The sequence below is a fragment of the Mastigoproctus giganteus genome, chromosome 5 (assembly GCF_048544385.1).
Source record: "Mastigoproctus giganteus isolate SK-2022 chromosome 5, ASM4854438v1, whole genome shotgun sequence".
In the NCBI taxonomy this organism is placed as follows: Eukaryota; Metazoa; Arthropoda; class Arachnida; order Uropygi; family Thelyphonidae; genus Mastigoproctus; species Mastigoproctus giganteus.
This window is the reverse complement of record NC_143579.1, coordinates 166,466,158-166,490,597: the sequence shown is the minus strand read 5'-3', so window position 1 is coordinate 166,490,597 and position 24,440 is coordinate 166,466,158. Positions and strand designations below refer to the sequence as shown.

General features: G+C 39.0%; 1 protein-coding gene across 1 annotated transcript in view; it reads left to right on the top strand.

Moving 5' to 3' along the window:
• LOC150085816 (retinol dehydrogenase 11-like) overlaps positions 1-23,965 on the top strand; it is a 130,017-nt gene extending 106,052 nt beyond the window's left edge. The window contains exons 3-4 of the mRNA XM_090374262.1: positions 11,628-11,954; positions 23,477-23,965. Of these exons, the coding sequence (XP_090230388.1) occupies positions 11,628-11,954; positions 23,477-23,793 (644 nt within the window). The 3' untranslated portion in view covers positions 23,794-23,965. The remainder of the gene's footprint in view (positions 1-11,627; positions 11,955-23,476) is intronic.
• Positions 23,966-24,440: the final 475 nt, after the last annotated feature.

The following is a 24,440-nucleotide window of genomic DNA, read 5'->3' as shown; positions in this document are numbered from 1 at the left end:
CCTCCAAATGCCTGTCCAGTTCCTCCTTAAATTTATTTAACCTGTCAACTTCCACAACGACAGATGGAAGTTTGTTCCAGCAATTAACCACCCGCTGGCTAAAGGCAAATTTCCGCACATCTATTCTACATCTGTCTTTTCTTAATTTGAATTTATGCCCCCTTAGGTTCGTAATCTGAACAAGTGGAAGGATCCCATCCAAATTCAGCGTGCTAAACCCATTCAAGGCCTTATACACCTCAATCAGATCACCGCGCAGGTGCCTAGTCTCCAGCCACTGCAATTTGCAGAACTTAAGCCTCTCTTGGTAAGAGGATCCCTTCATTCCCCTCACTAATCTTGTTGCCCTTCTCTGTACACACTCAAGTAAATCTACATCCTTCCTAAAATGAGGCCTCCAGACCTGTACGCAGTACTCAAGGCATGGCCTGACCATTACCTTAAATAAGGAACAATCACCTCCTTCTCCCTGCTAGAAAAATTCCTATATATCATTGATAAAACCCCATGACCTGCCCTGGCAGCCTGTCTGCATTGCTCAGAAAACTTCATATCTGACTGCACAATTACTCCCAGGTCTTTTTCAGTTTCTACTACCTTAAGTGTAGTACCACACAGTTGGTACGTTTCTCTGGAGTTACTTCTACCCATATGCAGTACTTTACATATCAAGGTTAAACTTCAGTTGCCACTTCTTAGCCCATCTGCCCAAATTATCTAGATCCTGTTGCAGTAGCACACTGCCATTACTTCATTAACAACCCTGCCAACCTTTGTATCATCTGCAAACTTTGACATTAAGCCTGATATACCTTCATCAATATCATTGATAAATATACAAAACAACAGTGGACCTAACACTGAACCCTGTGGGACTCCACTAATAACATTAGTCCACGAAGAGCAGCACCCATTGATTACCACCCTCTGTCTTCTCCCACTTAACCATCCTTTTATCCATTGTAGCAACTTACCCTTAATACCATTCTGCTCCAATTTGTACAATAGTCTTCCATGCACAACAATGTCAAAAGCTTTCCTGAAATCCAAATATATGATATCAAAATTATTTTTTGCATCCAGTTCCTTTGTAACCACATCATAATATCCTATCAAATTTGTCAGACAAGACTTTCCCTTAACAAACCCATGCTGTGTCTGAATTATTGCTGCAGTCTTGTCTAGGTGATTCTGCAATGCATCTTTAACCAGTGACTCCATTATTTTATCCGGAACAGAAGTTAAACTAACTGGTCTGTGATTACTCGTGTCACCCTTCGATCCCCCTTTGTGAATTGGGGATACATTTGCACATCTCCAGTCCGTGGGAACCTCCCCTGAGTCCAAGGATGCTCTCATAATTATGGCTAAGGGTTTGCTTAGTTACTTTGCCGTCTCCTTTAATATAACTGGATAGATACCATCCACCCCAGGTGCTTTTCTTATGTTTAACTTTAACAATTTCTTCTCCACTTTGCTTTCAGTTATTACAAAATCATTAAGTATCCTGCTTAATGTTTTTGACATTTCTCCAAGTTCTTTTGTAGATAATATTAACTTTGTTAAGAATTGAGAATACTGCCCATAACCTTTCTTTCTTCTTTTACTTTTTTGCAATAATTGCAATAAATATCAATATTTATGTCAAAAACTGGTGTTATTGGTTAAATTTTTAAGATCAAGTGTGAGCCAAAAGTAAGGTACATTTTTAAATTTTCTGTGAAAGTATAGACAGAATCTAAGCTTTTGTTGTTTAGCAAATCTAAAAAAATAATAAAATAAAAATGCTACACAGAAAGGTATATTAAACTTCAAAATAACATCCGTTACCTCTCTGCATGAAAATAATCTTTTTGGCCGATTTTCGCAAATTTCAAAAAAACACGAATTAGTTTTAGTGATATCATTGAGGGTACCACCTACAAATTGCATAATTATACCTGGAGATTAATTTTTTTTTCTTTACCCCTGCCGGGAGCGAAAAAGAAACAAAAGTTTAGTCCGTAAAGTTTTTTTTTTTTTTTTTTTCGCTCGGGCGTAAATAGTTCTCCTTCTTTAAGCCACAGAAAATCGTCGTTCAAGCCCTGAAATTCGGCTGTTAACCTGGGGACTGTTTTCGAGTTTTTTATATGAGGTTTTCCGGAATAGAAATACTGTATTTTAAACAGCCCTCACGAAGAGGGGGGGGGGGGAACTTGCCGTAATTCTTGCTAAATCCAATGACCTGACCACGACTGTTGATTTACCTATCTAGTAATTTTGTTATTTAGGAATTTCTTAATTTCGAAAAAATATGCAAAGTTTCGATGCTTAATTTCAAAAAAACATGCATCGAAAAAAAAAAAAAAATGGCTCTGGAGAAAATTCCGGGCCAATACTGAGAGCTTAATTTCTTTTCAATTTGAATATTATTCAAATTGAAAAGAAATTAAGTTCTCAGTGGGCCAATAAACATAGCTGTGTCGGTCAACATGTTCAGTACTGATTCATTAGACAGGTTAGATCGGGAAAATAATAATTTTTTTGCACAGCTGGAGAAACATTTCCCCCAAATTCGAGTATTTTATTTGAACCATTCCCATTGAGTGCATGATGTAATTTTGTAATGCATCTTGAACCTTGAATCGCTAAAACAACAAAGGAATGGAGAATCGCGTTTCATGGGCCCTAGGTTAGTTAGGGCGAGGGTGTAAAAAATAATCGAAAAGGCTTTTTAAAAAATGCACACTTGAAGTACATTTTTGTCGTTTGCTTGAAATTCAATAGAAATTTTTTGAAATTTGAAGTTAGAAATTCTAAGAAAACGGTTCTGACTACAGCTATAGAGAGTTTCAGCTCTGTGGATAGAGTAAAAATTATTGAATTTATTAGTTGAATCTTGACTGGGTAAGCCTAACCCAACAGGACACGAATCGGGTTTTAAAATTCTTCTTACTTGAAGTTTGCGGTAATTTTAGCTCACGTGAAAGCATCTGTGGACTTTTTGAGGTTCAATCCACAACGTGCTTAATTAAAGCACTATCGTCTGTTCTGGACCAGCGCAAGTGAGGCTCTTACCACAGGCGACGCCGAAAATAGGCATTGCTGGATGCGCTACTGCATATATATGCGTGTTAAGATACCATATGAATTAGGCGCTGTGACAAGGTTTTGCCTCAGGCGCCACAAACGCTAGCTCTGTTTCTGCTTCTGTTCGAGCCGCTTGGGCTTCCACTTCAGTGAAGATTAACCAACACTTCCAGTCTTTTCAAAACACTTAATTATTTGATCAAATGTATCAAAGAAGTTTTGAATATGGAGTGCCGGACTGCTTAGATTATTCCCTTCTAATCATCAGACTTGAATGTTTGCAATAAAGTTATTAAAAAGGATTCTATTTTTAGTTGTGATTTCTGCCATTATGTATATAATGCTACTTAACTCATAAATTATAATTTTTTCCAGCTTATTTTTTAATATATACTCTGACTTTTGGGTAAAACCCGATTAGGCTTGAAAGCCTTCAAAGGTTATTTTTTATGACTCTTTGATCCACTAGCTTGGCAACCCCTATTATAAATCTTGTTTATTAACAGATTTTATTTTTAAACGTATTTAAGCATTCTGTAGCAAAGAATCATCTCTGGCCGTTAACATAAGCAACTTGTATAATGAAGTTATGAAAAAAAATAATAATTAAAATTGCTACAAGGGACAGTAGGGCAACGTTGATTTTCGAGGTTCACCGCAAAAATCTGCAAGGATCCCCGTAGTTTTAAACTTCGGGAAAATAGATTCTCCCACCCACACTTTGCACGGCTTCGACGTGGAAGAAAATATGCATCGCCCGATCGTTCAACTGAAGAGTGTAAGACGAGACAAGGCCTTTTTTTATTATTTTTTTATTACTCATCCTGTCTCTGTTGTCGGCTATATTTAGTGAAACGTTCATTGCAGAAAGTGGAAGCCAGCTACTTAGTAGCAAATGGATGAGGGCGGGGAAAAGTATGAACTATGCCAGCGACTGTTCAGTGTATCTTAGCCCACCCACACGTTCTTCTGGAACGCCGGATCTTGAATGATGTAGTTACCCTAAAATAGAATAACCGTATTTCGACTCTTTATAGTAATAAGATCACATGGAAGCGTCCATGTAAGTACTAACAGCAAGGTTGGTTAGCACCTGATGCTGTTGGACAGACTTGTTACTCGAAAAACACCAAATTATATTTCATAACAATTGCTTAAAGTTTATTAAGATTATTTTTTGCATATTATTAAAATTTACGATTATTACTAAAGCTTAATGAAAATTCCCAATTTTCAAAAATTTTATATCAATATTTATAACTATTTGACGAAACAGTCTTTCAAGATAAAGATTGATACAAATTAACATCTTTTACATCATTATGAAATCATTTATTGCATTTAGCAAATTTTCAAAAAGGTTCTGCTTATCTGCTCTTCTTGGTGAGTTTTTTTTTTTTTTTTTTTTTATGAATTTGGACATGCTGATTGCAAATATGACCTTAGTTTCTGCATAGCATCAATAGTTTTCACAGAACTGAAATAAAAGTAAATATATAATTATATTATATATCAGATTTATTAATAATGTTTAACTTATACTGAGTATTAATGTTTACTACAAGTAAACAAACTAAAAAAAATCACAAATTAAAAAATAGAAGCCCTCCTTGGGTAACCCAAAAATTCCATAAAAATGTACATCTGAATGTCTGTCTTTTGTGGTCATTGTGATCTCTACACCAAGAACTAGATACAGTAGCTCATCATAGCTTCACCACACCCTCGATGCTATCTCCTCTCCACTAACTGTATGTTTTGGTAGAATCTCTTCCCATGCCCTGAATTAACGTCGCTACAGATTTAGTCTAAAGCTATGCAGGTGAGAGTGCAAATAATGGGATTTGATTGACAATCAACATCCCATTTTCTGTAATTTTCAATCAACTTGTTAACTATAGGGTAGCCATGTCAACTCGTAATTTTTGTCACTTTCATTCGTAGTGTCACCAAGAAAGTTATTAGCTACAAAGAGAAACGACTTGCCACTCATTTCGCTCAGTATCAGTCATTTCATCTTACAGTTCTTATGAAGCTTTACTTGTAGACGGATAAATACACAGGGCCACTTTATTAGATACGCGTACATGATATCACGTGGGTCCCCCTTTAGCCATCATTGCAGCTTGGATTCATCGTCGTGACATAAATCCAACGAGGTGTCGAAAGCGTGACTCAAAGATACTGGTCCATGTTAACTCAAATGCTACCCACAGTTGTTACGAACTGGATGTCTGTATATCTACACCGAAGAACTCGTTCCACCAGATCCCAAGGTATTGATGCCCTCGATTAATTAGATGCCCTCGTTGGTAGCACAGTAAGATCACCGTTTTCCCCATGCCGGGTGGAAAACACCTGAGTTCGAATCCCGTCGATGACGGGAGGAATTTTTATGGGCCTTTTTCACAGGTAGCTGACTTAATCGGTCTTAGGTGAGTGTAGCATGGTTTTGTCTCCCGGAAACTCGGGTTTTTCGTCCAGCATACAGAAAATAGACCTCATAACACACGCAATTTACAGACAATATACACGACGCAATATGGCCATAGTCGCTGATGTTCCTAAAACCCTACTACAAGAACAGCAACAACTTAATTAGATGTAGATCTGGTGACTGGGGAAGTCACTGCAGTAGGCTGAATTCATACTTCTGTTCTTTTCTGTGCAATTCTGGCTTTGTTCAGACTGTACAGAAGGGCGAACGGGTTTTCCTTGAGGTAAACCAATTGCAGGTGGATACACTGCCGCCATGAAGGGATTCGCCTGATTGGAAACAATTTGTAGGTAACTTGTGGCGTCCAAATTTTTTCAACTGGCAGAAAAGGGCTCAACATATGCACCACAAAAACACTACCCACACCATTACACTACCTCGTCTCCAACAGCTTACAATTATTTCTCCAGTTAATTCAGCTCAAGAACTAGATACCTTAATCCTTAATCCGGATTAATACCTTAATCCATTATAGTCCCTTCTCTTCAAATTGAAGCCTTTCCTTTCCCTTTCATTACAAAAATCTCTTTAGCCACTATACGCTTTATGATACTGGTCAAAACCCGCTATTCATTCCTGCACTGTAAATTTTGGATGCAGTTTGGATTCTTGATGAGAACCAAGTCGACGATATTGGAGTCCCTTATTCTTTCTCTGGAATAAAGAACAATCATCGAGTTGCTCAGAAATCTATTATTCGTCCTTGATTTCCAATCTGTAAGAGATAAATTGAAGATGCCTATAATAAAAAATCACTCTTCGCTACCCGTTTAAGTTGCCTATAGAGATTTTTGTCGTACTCCTCAGAATCGTTTCGTCTGTAGCATATCCCAGCTATCAACTTCCCTCTACCGCCTGTGATATTACACCACATAGCCTGAACATCCATCTCAAATTGATCTGGCTCTGAATTCAGTCTGATCGTATTTAGAGAGTTTTTTTAATAAAAAGCATAACTCCCTTCGATCCTTCCTAAACACGCTATACTCCCCATTATTAAATTCTTGGTTGAACAACACGGTGTCTCCTTTAGTCCTCTTATATCAGCATTGATTGACCTAATCAAAAGCTAAAATTCGTTTAATTTATTTACAATACTCCTGATATTACACTGATGTGCAAAACCTAAGAACCAACACTATTTCTAGAGTAGATTCAGTCTCAGCAGCGATTCTGGACGTTAGCTAATCTGGCGAGAGGTTGGCACACGGTATCATCCCGCAAACATCACTGAAAGGGATCGATATGGCGGTCGAGGTGTTCTCGTCTGGGGGAGGCATTATCTTGGATGGACGTACACATCGAATCCCGTCGATGACGCGAGGAACTTTAGTGGGTTTTTTTCACTCCGTGGCTGAGTTAGTCGGTCTCAGGCGTAGATAGCAAGGTTTTTCTCCCCAGTAACTGGGGTTTTTTTCGTCCAGCAAAGCAGGCAAATCGACCATAGAACATACGCAATTTACAGACACAAATACGGGTTAATGTATTTAATTTCGGGCAACCCTAAAATAATAATAATAATAATTTTTTTTGGACGTACACAACTCCAGATACTGGAAGGCGGTATTATAACCGGTGCACACTACTGTACTGAGGTAATCCTTCTCCATGTACGTCTGTTCTGAGGTGCCATTGGCCCCGAGTTCCTGTTTATGGATGATAACGCCACACCCCATCGCACTGCAGCTATTGATATACTTTGGGAAAGTAAAGACATTGTTCGTATGGATTGGCCTGCCTGTTCTGTCGATCTAAATCCCATCGAACATATATGGGACGCTCTGGGAAGACGCCTAGCGACACATCCACACCCACCAGAAAATGTTCACCAGTTTAAGGTGGCGCTGACAGAGGAATAGACGATGTTACCACAAGAACTTAACAACATTGTTCTAAGCATGGACAGGCAGCGCAAAGCCTGCATCGACATTAGGGGTGGCCATATCTCCTACTGAGGACCACCTCTTCCCTTTGTTTCATCTTTGGCAGTGATGCATCTGTATCATGGCAGCCAGTGCTATGTTGCCATTTTTGAATAAAGTTCCCCTGTACCGTTTTGTTTCCGTTGTTGTGTCGGTGTTGTCTCCTTCATCATTTCTGTACCTTACGAGGTTCCTTATGCTTTTCCCATATTCAGACCAAAACCTATGAGAAGCTACAAGTGAAAACCTGACTGGTCCTTAAATTTTGCACACCAGTGTACTACATAAACAAATTAAATTTTGTATCTTTTGGCTTTTTACAACCCAGATATATCCATTACCGTTGCTTAAACAAGAATTTCCTGATGATATGTAACTGCTGGTGGTTTTTGAACTTATTTCAGTGTTTCATTCTGGGCATGCGGTAATTACACGTCGCACACAAGTACTAACAGGGAGTGATTATAGCCTTTATCATTCCAATTGGTCTCCCCTAACCTCACGATTTAAAAGTGTCCCTAAAACTTTACGGCTTCCTCAATGACACTAGCACCTCCTCTGTTCCAATAAATTCCATCCCTAAAAAACAATTTAAAAAAATATATATTTTTTTATATAAATTTCGTGAGGAATAAGTGATAATTTTATCACGTGTAACAAGCGCAAGTAACAAATTATAAAAATCAGAATGAAAGATCAAGAAAATCAGCAAACATTACAGATAACCACTCTGGATGAAATGAATGGTATGAGACTATCTAACCAGAAGCCTCCCCCCCCCCCAACCTCCACCTCCTACGAATGGCTTCTGGGAAACCAATCGAGCTCTAGACAGAATGAATATTCACATCTCATCTTCTCTTCGCATAACCGATATCAGCAAGTTTAACACAGTCAAAATTATATGCACTTAAACAATTATTTTCGTTCCTACAACAAAAGTAAATAAAAAGAGAAGGAAAGATAAAAATTAACTTCATGATTCTATCAATTAAAAATTCAGTAAACATTGTAATGAAAAATCAGTCCGTTGCTTCTGCAGGAATGAGTGATTTTTTTAAATTATAACCTTGAGTTTACGTATTCAGAAATTATCTTTAAATCTGAAATCAAACTGGATAAAGAGCTACTGATAATGAAATTTGCAAATTTTGCATCGTATTCATTTAGAATCTTAGATGTGTTGAAAGCGGATATCTCAACGTCTAAAATGATGTAAAGACTTCATCTGAGTTTATCAAAGAAAAATTTCTTCTCTATTCTTCAAACAGTACTTTTTTTTATCAAGAAGAAAATTTCTTCTCTATTCTTCAAACTGTAAATTCAACTTTTAGTTTTTGAGTGGGTAAAATATTTATAAGTTTTATCACTGTAGGACTAATTATGTAGGATTTTTATCTCTGTAGGATTTTTATCCCTTGCTCATATACAGTATTAATTACACAATTAATATCTGAACCAACCAGAACAAAGTAAATGAGTATTCTTGTAGACAAGTCAAATTTTACTATCATGTGATAAAAAAAAGATCAAATCTTAATTTAAGTGCTTCTGTTCCATCAATTTATCAAATGCAGCAAGCTCTACGCAAAAATAAATACACTGAAAGGATAGAATTCATGTGATTCCTGGTTCCTGGGCAAAACAACGTTATCACCTCTCTCGCTAGTGGACAAACCCACCGCTTGACAGGTATATAGGTACACTGCATCACTGCATTCACGTAGACGGTAATTCGATGTCAGTAAGGACAAATGTCGTGAGTTAACTGACTTTGAAAGAGGGATGACAGTGGGAGCCCGACGCATGGGTCACTCTATCGCGGAGGTGGTACAGAAAGTGAACTATCCTCATTCAACAGTATCAGCATGTATCGGGAATACGCCATTTCCCGAATAACATTTCATCGTGGACAGCGCTGTGGGCGGAGAAAGGTGGTGGATGAACGTGGCCGTTGACGTTTGTCTTTCATTGTTTCAGCCAACCAAGCGGCAGTGGCACAAATCACCGCCGACTTCAACGACGGAGGTGCCAGAAACGTCTCCACTGAGACCATTAGCCGAATAGGCTATGGGAGCCGCCGATCCACCAGACTCCCATTGCTAACACCACGATACAGGACTCTACATCTCAACTGGGCAAAATAACATTGGCACTAGACCTTGGATGACTGGAGACAGGTCTTCTGGTCCCGTTTCCAGTTATTTCGAGCAGAAGGGAGGGTGCATATCTGGTGGAAACTGCAAGAAGCTATGCACCCGTCATTTCAACAAGGAACTGTTCAGGCACGTGGACGGTTGGTAATGTTCTGGGGCATCTTCAACTGGCACATGTTAGGACCTCTGGTACATCTAAATGCATCTCTTAATGGTCCAGGTGCGGTGTCCATCCTTGCAGACCATCAACATCCCTTCATAGTCATCATGCACCCGCAGAGCAATGGACTCTTCCAGCAGGACAATGCACCTCCCAACAGAGCCATAGTGACTAGAACATGGTTCGAAGAGCATTTCTCAGATTTTACCACCATGTTTTTCCACCATTTTGCCTCCCTGTTCCTGGACATGACCCTGTAGAGCATCTTTGGGATGCTGTGGAAAGGTCCATTCGAGCTTTGGATCCTCCACCCAGGAATGCGACGGAATTATGGACAAGCATGGATGGAAATTATTATTATTATCATTATTATTAGCTAAATGGTGTATGGAAGCCTGAGATTATGCTGCACCAGCCAAAAAAAAAAAAAAAAAAAATTTCCGAGTTACCATGAGAGAGAGAGAGAGTCAAAAGTAGAAGGGAATTACCAAGTTAACCCCAGGAGCTCACTCTGATGAGTATGGGTTTGGCACACCCAGGGTCCTGAGCTGGATATCATCATTTTTCTCTTTCTTGGTGATTCCCTTTTACTTCTCTCTCTCTCTCTCTCTCTCTCTCTCTCTCTCTTAGGGTAACTGGGGAATTTCTTTTTTTTTTTTTTTTGGCTGGTGCAGCATAAGCCTCAGGCTTCCTTGCACCATATAGCTAATAATAAGAAGAAGAAGAAAGAGAAGAATGATGATATACAGCTCAAGACCCTGGGTATGTCAAGCCCATACTCACCAGATGTGAGCCCTTGAGGAAATACCTGTGGAACCCTTTCATGAACTAGTGGGCCCAATGTCTCGCTGTGTGACTGCCCTTATCCGGGAAAAAGGTGAGCCTACCGGTTACTAGGTAAGTATCCCATGATTTCTGTCCACGTGCAGGTTGCTGTAGTAACCAATAACGTACATCATTTTAGTACCGCTAGGAGCATCAGAACTGTAATTAGGGCGATCAAAAAGTGCCCTCCCTTCCTGACCTCGTCTATAGCAGATGCAGGACAACGAGATCGTACATTCTTTGAGAAGTGTGCAGCATTCACGGCATCGCTAGCCTTTTGAAAATGCTTAAGAATATCATGATAGTCCCAAAATGCCGTACGTGATGATAGCACAGCCTTTGTTAATGATAATCATTATACTGTTATTGCTTTAAACCACACCTATTGCTAAAAATTCGCAATCGTTCATTATGTATTTATGGAACTGAGTTTATTTACGACTTATTTCTTCCTCGCCCCTCGTAAATAGTAATTTAGTCTTATTTTCACTAATAAGTAGCATGCTGTCGTCGTGTTTCTGAATAACATTCAGTTTATAAAATCTAAATGGAAAATGATAGCTGTTTGTTACGACGGATGTTTGCTACACAGAACACGGCTAGAGTGGGTTCCTTGAGAACACCCCTTCTGATAATTTGACAACTTTTTCCACTAAGGGTGTCAATATTATAATATTAAGGAAGAATGAATATCATTTGAATACAAGAATACTAAGAGAGGCTATTTTCTTAGCCCTTTGTTTGTCTGCAGTTTACTTTGTACCAGATTTCGATTCAATTCCTTGTAAAAAAAAATATTATTGCTGTAGATGCGAACGACGAGTTTTCCCACACTATTTTGTGGATCAGAATGAACAATGATATAGATCGAATTTTTTCTCACTATTTGAAAATGAAATGAATAGAAAATGACATCTGACTGATATCCAAGCAAAATAAGCATATATTAAGTATGCTTATTTTATTTACCTAATATTATTTTTCATACAATTTTTCAGGTGTTCTTTGCCCTCGTGACTGGACTGCAGATGGAATCGACATGATGATGGGAGTTAACTACATTGGCCATTTCTTTCTTGTGAATTTGTTGTTGGATAAATTACGACAAGCAAAAGAGGTTCCTACCAGGATCATTAATGTCGTTTGCGGAAGTTTCAGAGCAGGTAATATTAACGAATTACATGATCTAGAAGGAAAAACCACGGGCAGCTGGTACAGCATGCGACAAACGTATCGCAACAGTAAATTAGCTCTCTATTTGTTTACCAAAGAACTTGCTAAGAGGTTCCGTTGTGACAACGTTGTGGCTGTTTGTGTTGACCCAGGTGAGTATTTTATTTTACAGTAACTTACGTAAATAGTGTAATACATTTGAATGACTTTCAATGCCGTATATCTCGGCGTATAAATCGACCTCTCTTTTTTGCCCTGAAAACTTCTTCCTAATCAAATAATAAAACTGTGCATTAACCACTTGTCAGCTTTTTAATTCAAATATTTCTTCTCTTTCTTTTAGTAGTAGTAGTAGTAGTAGTGGCATGTGATGCAAGAAAGCAAATGTATGAGCTTATGCAGCATCAGCCAAAAAAAATCACACCATTCCCTCCGAATTCCTGTCCAGTTCCTCCTTAAATTTATTCAAGCTATCAACTTCCACAACGACAGATGGAAGTTTGTTCCAGCAATTAACCACCCGCTGGCCAAAGGCAAATTTCCGCACATCTAATCTACATCTGTCTTTTCTTAATTTGAATTTATGCCCCCTTAGGTTCGTAATCTGAACAATTGGAAGGATCCCATCAGAATTCAGCGTGCTGAACCCATTCAAGGCCTTATAAACTTCAATCAGATCACCGCGCAGGTGCCTAGTCTCCAGCCACTGCAATTTGCAGAACGTAAGCCTCTCTTGATAAGAGGATCCCTTCATTCCCCTCACCAATCTTGTTGCCCTTCTCTGTACACGTTCAAGTAAATCTACATCCTTCCTAAAATGAAGCCTCCAGACCTGTACGCAGTACTCAAGGCGTGCCCTGACCATTGCCTTATACAGAGGGATAATCACCTCCTTTTCCCTGCTAGCAAAATTCCTATATATCATTGACAAAACGCCATGACCAGCCCTGGCATCCTTTCTGCATTGCTCAGAAAACTTCATATCTGCCTGCACAATTAGTCCCAGGTCTTTTTCATTTTCTACCACCTTAAGTGTAGTACCACACAGTTGGTACGTTTCTCTGGGGTTACTTCTACCCATATGCAGTACTTTGCATTTGTCAAGGTTAAACTTCAGTTGCCACTTCTTAGCCCATCTGCCCAAATTATCTAGATCCTGTTGCAGTAGCACACTGCCATTAGCATTAGCATTAGCATTTTTTAGCATTAGTAGAGGCATTTGATGCAAGAAAGCAAGCTTATGCAGCATCAGCCAAAAAAAAAAAAAAAAAAACCCACTTCCACTTCACCCCTCTGTTCATTCAAAATACCTGTCCAGCTGAGCCTTAAACTTATTTAGGCTATCAACCTCCACCACAAGGGATGGAAGTCTGTTCCACCAACCAACTACCCACTGGCTAAAGGCAAATTTCCGCACGTCTATCCTACATCTGTCTTTCCTCAATCTGAATTTATGCCCTCTCAGGTGATTTTTCTGAGCTAGAGGAAGAATCCCATCCTCATTGAGCATGCTTAAACCATTCAAGGCTTTATACACCTCTATCAGATCACCTCGCTGGTGCCTAGTCTCCAGACACTGTAATTTGCAAAACTTAAGCCTTTCTTCGTAAGAGCACCCCTTTGTTCCATTCACTAATCTTGTTGCCCTTCTCTGTACTCGTTCCAGCAGCTCTACATCCTTCTTGAAATGAGGCCTCCAGACCTGTATACAGTACTCTAGGTGTGGCCTGACCATCGCCTTATACAATGGAATAATCACCTCCTTATCCCTGCTGGAAAAATTCCTGTATATCATTGACAATACTCCATGAGCTACTCTTGCAGCCCGTCTGCACTGCTCAGAGAACTTCATATCTGCCTGCACAACCACCCCCAAGTCCCTTTCATTCTCTACAACTGTCAGTGTAGTACCATAGAGTTGATACGTTGCTCTGGGGTTGCTGTTTCCCAGGTGTAGTACTTTACATTACTTCATTAACAACCCTGCCAACCTTTGTATCATCTGCAAACTTCGACATTAAGCCTGATATACCTTCATCAATATCATTGATAAATATACAAAACAACAGTGGACCTAACACTGAACCCTGTGGGACTCCACTAATAACATTAGTCCTCGAAGAGCAGCACCCATTGATTACCACCCTCTGTCTTCTCCCACTTAACCATCCTTTTATCCATTGTAGCAACTTACCCTTAATACCATTCTGCTCCAATTTGTACAATAGTCTTCCATGCACAACAGTGTCAAAAGCTTTCCTGAAATCCAAATATATGATATCAAAATTATTTTTTGCATCCAGTTCCTTTGTAACCACATCATAATATCCTATCAAATTTGTCAGACAAGACTTTCCCTTAACAAACCCATGCTGTGTCTGAATTATTGCTGCAGTCCTGTCTAGATGATCCTGCAATGCATCTTTAACCAGCGACTCCATTATTTTACCCGGAACAGAAGTTAAACTAACTGGTCTGTAATTACTCGTGTCACCCTTCGATCCCCCTTTGTGAATTGGGGATACATTTGCACATCTCCAGTCCGTGGGAAGTTCCCCTGAGTCCAAGGATGCTCTCATAATTACGGTTAAGGGTTTGCTTAGTTGCTTTGCCGCCTCCTTTAATATAACTGGATAGATCCCATCCACCCCAGGTGCTTTTCTTACGTTTAACTTCAACAGTTTCTCTTCCACTTTGCTCTCAGTTATTACAAAATCATTAAGTAACCTGCTACAATTTGATAACCTTTTGCCATTTTCAAACCTTAATAATTCCTCACGTGTGAATATAGATGCAAAATACTCATTCAGTTTGTTTGCTATCTGAGCAGGATCGTCAACAGTCGAACCATCGATGTGAAGTGGACCAATCAGGTTCATCCCCTTCCTTTTAGAGTTTATATAAGTAAAGAAATCCTTGCTGTTTTTCTTAGCATCGTTTACCAAGGATTTCTCGTAATCTGCCTTCGCCTGCCTAACCTCCTTTGTAACTTGGTTACAGATCAACTTGTAGCTATCATAGGCTTTAGTATCACGTGTTAATTTGTATGCATCCCATGCATTTTTCTTCTCTGTTACGAGTCTCATTAGTTCATTTGACAACCATTTAGGCCTATACCTTGAACAATATTTCTTAATAGGTATGAAACTTTTAGTAGCATCCACGATTAATTCCTTGAATGCTTCCCGCTTAGAATTTACTGTTGGTAACATCGTCAGTTGATCCCACTGTACAGAATTTAAAAACTGTCGGGGACCACTGTACTCGCCTTTACGGAAGCAAAAACCATTTCCTTTACCCCTTATGGTAATTAATCCTTTAAGTAAATCCGACGTCAGTACACTGTGATCACTGCCACCTAGTGGTTCTTTTATCTGCAAATTCCTAATACATGAATGATCTCTGCTGATAACCAGATCCAGATTTAAACTTTTTAAAGTTTACATTGTGATGTTTAACAGCACAGTAAACTGTCAAGGAAGCGATAAGAGTGCACAATACAGCAGACTCTGGATTTTCTGGGATAGATGGTGAAAAACAAATCCCGGTTAATCTTAAAATACAGAAATCCTCGACATTCGTAAGGGTAACATAAGACGTAACTTCTTACTTCGTCGAGTTTTACGTAACTCGGGAATGGCTAATAACATATTGCTACTATATTATTATTGACAAATCTGAATTCAGTGCAATACTTGTTAATCGTTGACCATTTTCATGCACCCTTATTAATTTAATTTTCTGATCCAAATCGATTGCTTTCCTTTTCTTGGTCGATTTACTAGTACGTACCCCTGTCACTTATTCTCTTAGTCGTCACCATGATAACTGTCAAGATGAAAATTTCTGTAAACTACTTTACAGAAATTCGCGAAAACTCACTATTATCACCCCGCGCGAGCTCACATTTTACTAAAAACACATTTCTGGAGGTCACTATCATAAAACAGTTTGCACTTTCCATGTTATTCGGCTTTTCTGTTCGTGCATCTAATTATAAACGGGTAGTAAACTCCATCTTATTGAAATGTGTGTTCCCTTCACTGAAATCTTCAGTAATAAATAAATTGTAAGAATCTTCTCTTCTTTCCTATTCTTTTGCTTGTTACTCCGTATATCACTTGTGCAATTTGTGCGTGCCGTGATCGTCGTTGTTGATTGCTTATTATTATTATTATTTTTTTGTTTTAAATTTTACAATCCAAAAAAAAAAAAAAAAAAGAAAACAATTGGGTGAAAAAAATTTACGCAAATCCGTAGTTGCGTAAGTGGGAGACTTACTGAATCGAAAAATGTTCAGCAACCTGCATAAAAAATATGGCGTTAGATAAAAAACGAAAAAAACTAACCACGTACTACTCGCGTGTCCAATCCGATACTTCCATTTATTTTTTGCGATGTCGACTTTAAATCTAATAGCTTCTATTTATTTTTTTACGATATTGCGTTTGATTTGGTTACCAACATTATAATGGTAACGGATGCACTGTTTTCAAACTTTTGAATAATTTCAAGTTTTTGTTTAACTGAAAGCGCAACTCTTTTGCGTTTACCCATAATTGTCGCGATTTCTAAATAAAAATATATATATTTACTGTAAAAAAAATTTCAACATCCGTAAATAATGAAACAAAATTCCTTTTTACGGTGCAACGGAACACAACAATCGACGCGACGCACTAAAACAAACTAAACATTTCATTTGTTTCTCTTCCTTTCGTATTTTTATTTTGAGCGGCGGTTGTGAAGACAGCGGGGTTGCAATATAATAGGTAAATTAATTCACAATGACAACTTATAATGCCGCTTCCTGTCACTTATTTCCGACTTGCAAAACATCTGTTTATACCTATTGTAGTTATTACTCGAATTTTATGATTTTTGGTTGATTTATTTTATTATTTTTTTAATTTGGGGTCTTGAAGTGTCCCGGTTAATCCGATCCCGGTAAATCGAGAGTCTGCTGCATATGTTTTCAAAATTATTTTTTGCATCCAGTTCCTTTATAACCACATCATAGTATCCAATCAACTTTGTCAGACAAGACTTTCCCATGACAAGACAAAAACCCATTCTGTGTCTGAATTATTGCTGCAGTCTTGTCTAGATGATCCTGCAATGCATCTTTCACCAGTGACTCCATTATTTTACCCAGAACAGAAGTTAAACTAACTGGTCTGTAATTACTCGTGTCACCCTTCGATCCCCCTTAGTGAATTGGAGATACATTTGCACATCTCCAGTCTGTGGGGACTTCCCCTGAACTAAGCAAACCCTTAGCCTTAATTATGGCTAAGGGTTTGCTTAGTTCCTTTGCTGCCTCCTTTAATATAACTGGATAGATCCCATCCACCCCTGGTGCCTTTCTTATATTTAACTTCAACAATTTCTACTTCACTTTTCTCTCAGTTATTATAAAATCATTAAGCACCCTGTTACAATTTGATAAACTTCTGGCATTTTTCTTCCTTTATAACTCCTCATGTGTAAAGGTAGATGAAAATACTCATTCAGTTTGATTGCTATCTGAGGAGGATCATCAACAGTCGAACCATCGATATCAAGTGGACCAATCTGATTCAACCCCTTCCTTTAAGAGTTTATATAAGTAAAGAAATCCTTGCTGTTTTTCTTAGCATCCCTTTCCAAAGATTTCTCCTAATCTGTCTGTCTTCGCTTGCTTAATCTCCTTTGTGACTTGATTACAGACTTTGGGACCTGAAAGATGGTGAACTATGCCTGGGCAGGATGAAGCCTGAGGAAACTCTGGTGGAGGTCCGCAGCGGTTCTAACATGCAAACTGATCGTCAGACCTGGGTATAGGGATGAAAGAAATCCCAGGGGCTCACATCAGGTGAGTATGGGCTTGGTACACCCAGGGTCCTGAGCTGGACATCATTCTTCTCTTTCTTGAGAATTCCTTTCTACTTCTAACGCACACTCTCTCTCTCTCTCTCTCTCTCTCTCTCAGGATAACCCGGGAATTTTTTTTGGCTGCTTCAGCATAAGCCTCAGGCTTCCTTGTGCCGCATGGCTAATAATAATAATAATAATAGACCTGATAGAACAATAGAAACAGCGATAGTTAACCTGAAGGATTACTTTGAGAACAACACAGCACCACTCCACTAGGCCATAAGGAAGATAGATAAGTGGTATACCCCGCTCAACCTAAGCGAGGAAACTCCTCGGGCCCAAACGGTACAAAAAACGAAGTTAGAAAGATGGGCAAAGAAGACACTCCGGCAGACACTACAATGACCTCCATCAAGATCACATCAATCACATCGAAAGAGTGTCCCGCTCACAAGCGGGACGCTCTTTCCCGAGACTGAAGGATTCGTGTTGGCCATCCAAGACCAGGGAATCAACACCAGGAACCATAGAAAATACATCGCAAAGGAGCCCGGAAGGTCAGATGACACATGTCAATGATGCCACCTGACCTCAGAAACAATCCAACACATCACTGCGGGGTGCAAGGTGATCACCCAGACTGAGTACACTGATAGACATGACCAGGTAGCCAGGATAATACATCAGAAGCTAACGAGGAAATACCAGTTGACCAAAGAAAGTGTACCATACTACAAGTATGAACCTAAGGCAGTACTAGAGACCCAAACCCACAAGCTGTACTGGGACCGCGCCATAATAACGGATAAAACCATCCCACACAACAGACCAGACATAAGCCTTGTGGACAAGATGGAAAAGGCTACCTACCTAATTGACATAGCAGTGCCCAACACTAGCAATGTCCAGAAAACCCATGAGGAAAAAATTAGGAAGTACACGAACCTGAGACATGAGATCAAGGAGATGTGGCATATGGAAGTAATATCAATCATCCCAATCATCGTGACAACCACTGGTATGGTACCAAAGACTCTACATAGCAGCCTAGCAGCAATAGGTCTCGCAGAGAACACCTACTAGGAACTCCAGAAAGTCGAAATCCTGAACGCCTGCAGGATAGTCAGAGATTTCCTCGACCAACAGTAACACCAGACATTACAACCACCCTGTGTACTTGGTAGCAGTACCCATCACAGAGTGGAATCCTCCAATCAGGGACAATAATAATAACAATCTGCCATAGGCTTCTGTGTCGGCTGATAATTTATATGAATTCCATGCAATTTTCTTCTCTACCATGAGTCTCATTAGTTCATTTGACAACCAATTTAACCTTGAACAATATTTCTTAATAATAGGTATGAAAACTCTAGTAGCTCCCACGATTAATTCCTTGAATGCTTCCCACTTAGAAATTGCTGTTGGTAACATCATCAGTTGGGCCCACTGTACAGCATTTAAAACCTGTCTGAGACCATTGTAGTCGATTTTACAGAAGCAAAAACCCTTTCCATTACCCCGGATGGTAATTATATCTTTAAATAATCCCACATTAGCATTAGTAGAGGCAGATGATGCAAGAAAGCAACCTATGCAGCATCAGTCACAAAAAAAAAAAAAAAAAAAAAACCACTCCCATTTCACCCCTCTGTTGGTTCAAAATAGCTGTCCAGCTGAGCCTTAAATTTATTTAGGCTATCAACTTCAACAACAAGGGATGGAAGTCTGTTCCACCAACCAACTATCCGCTGGCTAAAGGCAAATTTCCGCACATCTATCCTACATCTGTCTTTCCTCAATTTGAATTTATGCACTCTCAGGTGATTATTCTGAGCAAGAGGAAGAATCCCATCAGCATTGAGCATGCTCAAACCATTCAAGGCTTTATACTCCTCTATCAGATCACCTCGCTGGTGCCTAGTCACCAGACACTGTAATTTGCAAAACTTAAGCCTTTCTTCATAAAAGCAACCCTTTGTTAAATTCACTAATCTTGTTGCCCTTCTCTGTACTTCTTCCAGCAGCTCTACATCCTTCTTGAAATGAGGCCTCCAAACCTGTATACAGTACTCAAGGTGTGGCCCGACCATTGCCTTATACAAGGGAATAATCACCTCCTTATCTCTGCTAGAAAAATTCCTGTATGTCATTGACAAGACACCATGAGCTACTCTTGCAGCCCGTCTGCACTGCTCAGAGAACTTCATATCTGCCTGCACAATTACCCCCAGGTCCTTTTCGTTCTTCGTTACTTCATTTGCCACGTCTCAGCCCATCTGCTCAACCTTTCAGATCCTGTTGCAGCAGCATACTGTCAGTAGTGTCCTTAACAACCCTGCCAACCTTTGTATCGTCTGCAAACTTGGACATTAAGCTTGATACACCATCATCAATATCATTTATAAATTACACCCAGGGGCTCACATTTGGTGAGTATGGGCTTAGCACACCCAGGGTCCTGACTGGATATCATTCTTCTCTTTCTTTGTGATTCTCCCCCCCCCCCTCTCTCTCTCTCTCTCTCAGGGGGTAATTCAGAATTTTTTTTTTTTTTTTTTTTGCCTGGTGCAGCATAAGCCTCAGGCTTCCTTGAACCATATGGCTAGGAATAATAATAAAATTCAGAAAACAACAATGGATCCAACACTGAACCCTGAGGGACTCTACTAATAACATTAGTCCACAATGAGCAGTGTCCATTGATTACCACTCTGTCTTTTCCCCCTCAATCATCCCTTTATCCATAGCAGCAATCTTCCTCCAATGCCACACTGCTCCAATTTGCGAAGCAGTCTTCCATACACCCCAGCGGCTCACATCTAGTGAGTACGGGCAGGGCACATTCAGGGTCCTGAGCTGGATGTCATCATTCTTCTCCATTCTTCTCTTTCTTTGTGATTCCCTTTTCTCTCTCTCTCTCTCTCTCACACACAGGGTGGCTCAGCAATTTTTTTTTTTTGGTTGGTGCAGCATAAGCCCCAGGCTTCCTTCCACCATATAGCTAATAATAATAATTATAATAATAATAATGTGCAGCAGTATCAAAAACCTTTCTAAGATCCAAATATATAATATATTAAAGTTATTCCCTGCATCCAGTTCTTTTGTGACTAGATCATAGTATCCAATCAAATCGGTCAGGCAAGACTTTCCCTTAACCAAACCATGCTGTGTCCAAGCTATAACTGAAGTCTTGTCTATATGATCCTGTATTGCTTCTTTAACCAGTGCCTCCATTAAATTTCCTGGAACAGAAGTTAAACTCACAGGTCTATAATTACTTGTGTTAGCCTTTGATCCTCCTTTGTGAATTGGGGGTTACATTTGCACTTTTCCAGTCTAGGGTACCTCCCCCGAGTCCAAAGAAGCTCTCATAATTATGGCTAAGGGTTTGCTTACTTCCTTTGCTGCCTCCTTTAATATAACTGGATAGATCCCATCCACCCCAGGTGCCTTTTTTTTGTTTATCCTCAACAATTTCTCCTCCACTTCCCTCTCAATTTTTACTAAATCATCTAGCTCACTGACAGTTTACTTCACCTCTGGCATTTCCCTTCCTGATTAACTTTTCATGTGCGAATGTAGATGCAAAATACTCATTTAGTTTGTTAGCCACCTGAGCAGGATCATCAACAGTTGAACCATCAATGTCCAGTGGACCAATCTGATTCATCCCTTTCCTTCTAGAATTTACATAGGTAAAGAACTCTTTTCTGTTTTTCTTTGTATCCTTTGCCAAGGATTTCTCATAATCTGACTTTGCCTGCCTAATCTCCTTTGTGACTTGATTACAGACCAGCTTATATCTATCATAGGCTTCCATGTCACCCATTAATTTTTATGTATCCCATGCATTTTTCTTCTCTACCATAAGTCTCATGAGTTCATCTGACATCCATTTAAGCCTAAACCTTGAACAATATTTCTTAGTTGATATGTAAAGCCTAGTAGCTTCCAAGATAAATTCTTTGAATACTTTCCATTTTGAATTTGCTGTTGGTAACATCATCAGTTGGTCCCACCGTACAGAATTTAAATACTGTCTCAGACCATCGTAATTTCCTTTACGAAAACAAAAACCCTTCCCTTTATCCCTGATGGGACTTACTCTTTGAGTAAATCCCACTTCAGCACACTGTGATCACTGCCACCTAGTGGTTCCTTTATCCGCAGATTCTTAATGCATGAAGAATCACTACTGATAAGCAGATCAAGAGTATTATTCCCTCTAGTTGCCTCCCGAACATACTGATGTAGAAAACAATCATCCAATAAATCCACAAAAGCCTTGCTAGTGTGTGAGTGACAAACCTACAAATTCCAGTCAATATCTGGGAAATTAAAATCTCCCATTATAAGACTCTCTTATTTACTGTCCCACTCTATTTTCCTATACAGTTTCTTATTATACTCATCAGAGTCATTAGGCCTATAGCACACTCCTACTCAATTTTGATCTCCCAATGCTTATGTCACACCAAACTGACTCGACACTGCACTGTCCAGTGATGTTGACTGGCTTCAGTACCTTGGATTTTATGTGTTTCTTAACTAATAGCATAACCCCTCCTACCTTCCTATCCTTTCTGTACACATTGTAGTCCCCAAATTCCAGTTCTGCATTCCTTATATCTGTGTGACACCACATCTCTGATATCCCAACAATATCTGCCTTTGATGTTTTGAGCAATACCTCAAATTCATCAAATTTATTTACCAAAATCCTAGCATTGGTGTACACGCAAGTATACATGCACCTGTTCCTATTCTTAGCTACCCTAACACAACCCATGTGTTTACTTGTGCTGCAATGACTCCCAGAAGTCTCTAAAGTACCCTGGATCTTGTTTTCCAGGTTGCTGCTCATTCCAATAGAAGCAGTGCAAGAATCACTTTCACCTCTGCCAGTGGCTACCATTAATCTATTAGTCCTTATAGCCCCTCAAGCTAGCAGTGTTCCGACGCACCTAACACTGCCTCAATGGCATCTGCAAATATTCTTGCACCCTTTCTATTTAAGTGTATCCCATCCCAGTAGAAGCAATCTCTCCTGTTACATCGGTACACTCTGATCACTGCCACCTAGTGGTTCCTTATCTGCAAATTCTTAATACACTCTCACGTTAGACCGGGGTTCGAGCCCGTCACCACCAAATACGGAGGATGCGGAAAGGTCAGGGAATGACCACCGCACCGGAGCAATATGGCCTTAGTTGCTAATGCTCCTAAAAACCAAATAACAACAACAACACTCTCACGTATTACCCTCTCTGGTTGCCTCTCGAACATGCTGCTGCAGAAAACATATTTGCTTTGTGTTTCTTCTGAGGATAACTCAGAGTTTCAGTGAAGATCAAGTGGCTTCGAAACAAATAGAAAAGGTTACTGAGCTTAGGATACGGGAGTGGGGAGATTCACTTATCATTGAAGTTGTGATGATATCTTTAATATCAAGGGAATCAGCAACACTGGTTATCATTTCAGCAATGGCAAGGCTGTTGTTTACTGGTACATGTACAAATAACTACTACATATTAAAGTATGTGCTCATAGAATATGTCTTAAGGGACATTTACTCTCCTGAAAAAAAATGAAAATTCACACTGTTTATTTTGTAATCTTCATAATTATGTATATCTGCTAGTGGGAATAATTGCTAATTTATATCAGCAATAATTAAAATCAGTTATGAAAAACAATAAGGAATTGTTTTAATTTATATTACTATTAGAAAAGTGAAAACAGAATACTTATTTTCAGTATTAGTATCAACTTTTCCCTTTATTTATTAATTAATTATTATTTTTAATTGCAGGGCTGATCAATTCTGGCCTTTATAAACATTTGAAAGGTCCAATGGGCAAACTTTCTCAAGCTTGTGCCAAAGTTCTTTACAGAACCCCTGATGAAGGGATGCAGACCGTCCTTCATTGCATTTTGTCTAAAGATGTAGAAAATGAAAGTGGAAAGTTCTTTAGAGATTGTAGGATTTTAGATATCCGACATGCAGAGTGGACTGAAGAAGCCATGAAGACTCTCTGGAGCAAGAGCGAGGAGCTCATTACTAGCAAAGGCCTCAGCTTTTCACTGAAGGATGAAGAGGAGGAAGAAGAGGAAGAACCTGAAGAATAAAAGTTTCTAAGTTGTGTTTTGTCTTACTGCCAAGAATATTTGCTTCACCGTCAGTAAATTCCTATTTGTACTATGGAAGAAGCTGAGACAAGTGTTTATATTTTCACAGGTTATGCACAATAACATATTCACATTATGATAAAAGTAGCAGCGTAATTTTGTGATTGTGTATAATAAAATAATTTTAAATATTAAATTATACTGTTAATTAAAATTATTAATTTAGTCCAATCAATGGGCAATTGATATCCAGTTATTGCTAAATTACCTATGCAATCGACACTCAGTTACCTTTGGGTGGATTATTCGATCCTTAATGAACACTCACAAACTGAGCTATTTTAGTGTAGCTTTGAACCTCTTTCGCTATGGTTCCTATTCATTTTCTTCCATTTTGTTATTTTATCTTTTAATGATGATATTTTGTTATTTTTAGTGGTGTTTACAGGTATCGTATGTTTTAGTGGTGTTTACAGGTATCGTAAACTTAAATGAACTAGACTGGCAATGTAAAAAAAGCTAAAAGCATTGAAAAGCTTATTAAGATTAGATGGTAACATTTATTGTGTCCTCATTCAAAATTCAGCTAACTGATTGTTCATGATGTGTAAAATGTTGGTAGTATGGGTGATTTGATTTAACGAAAA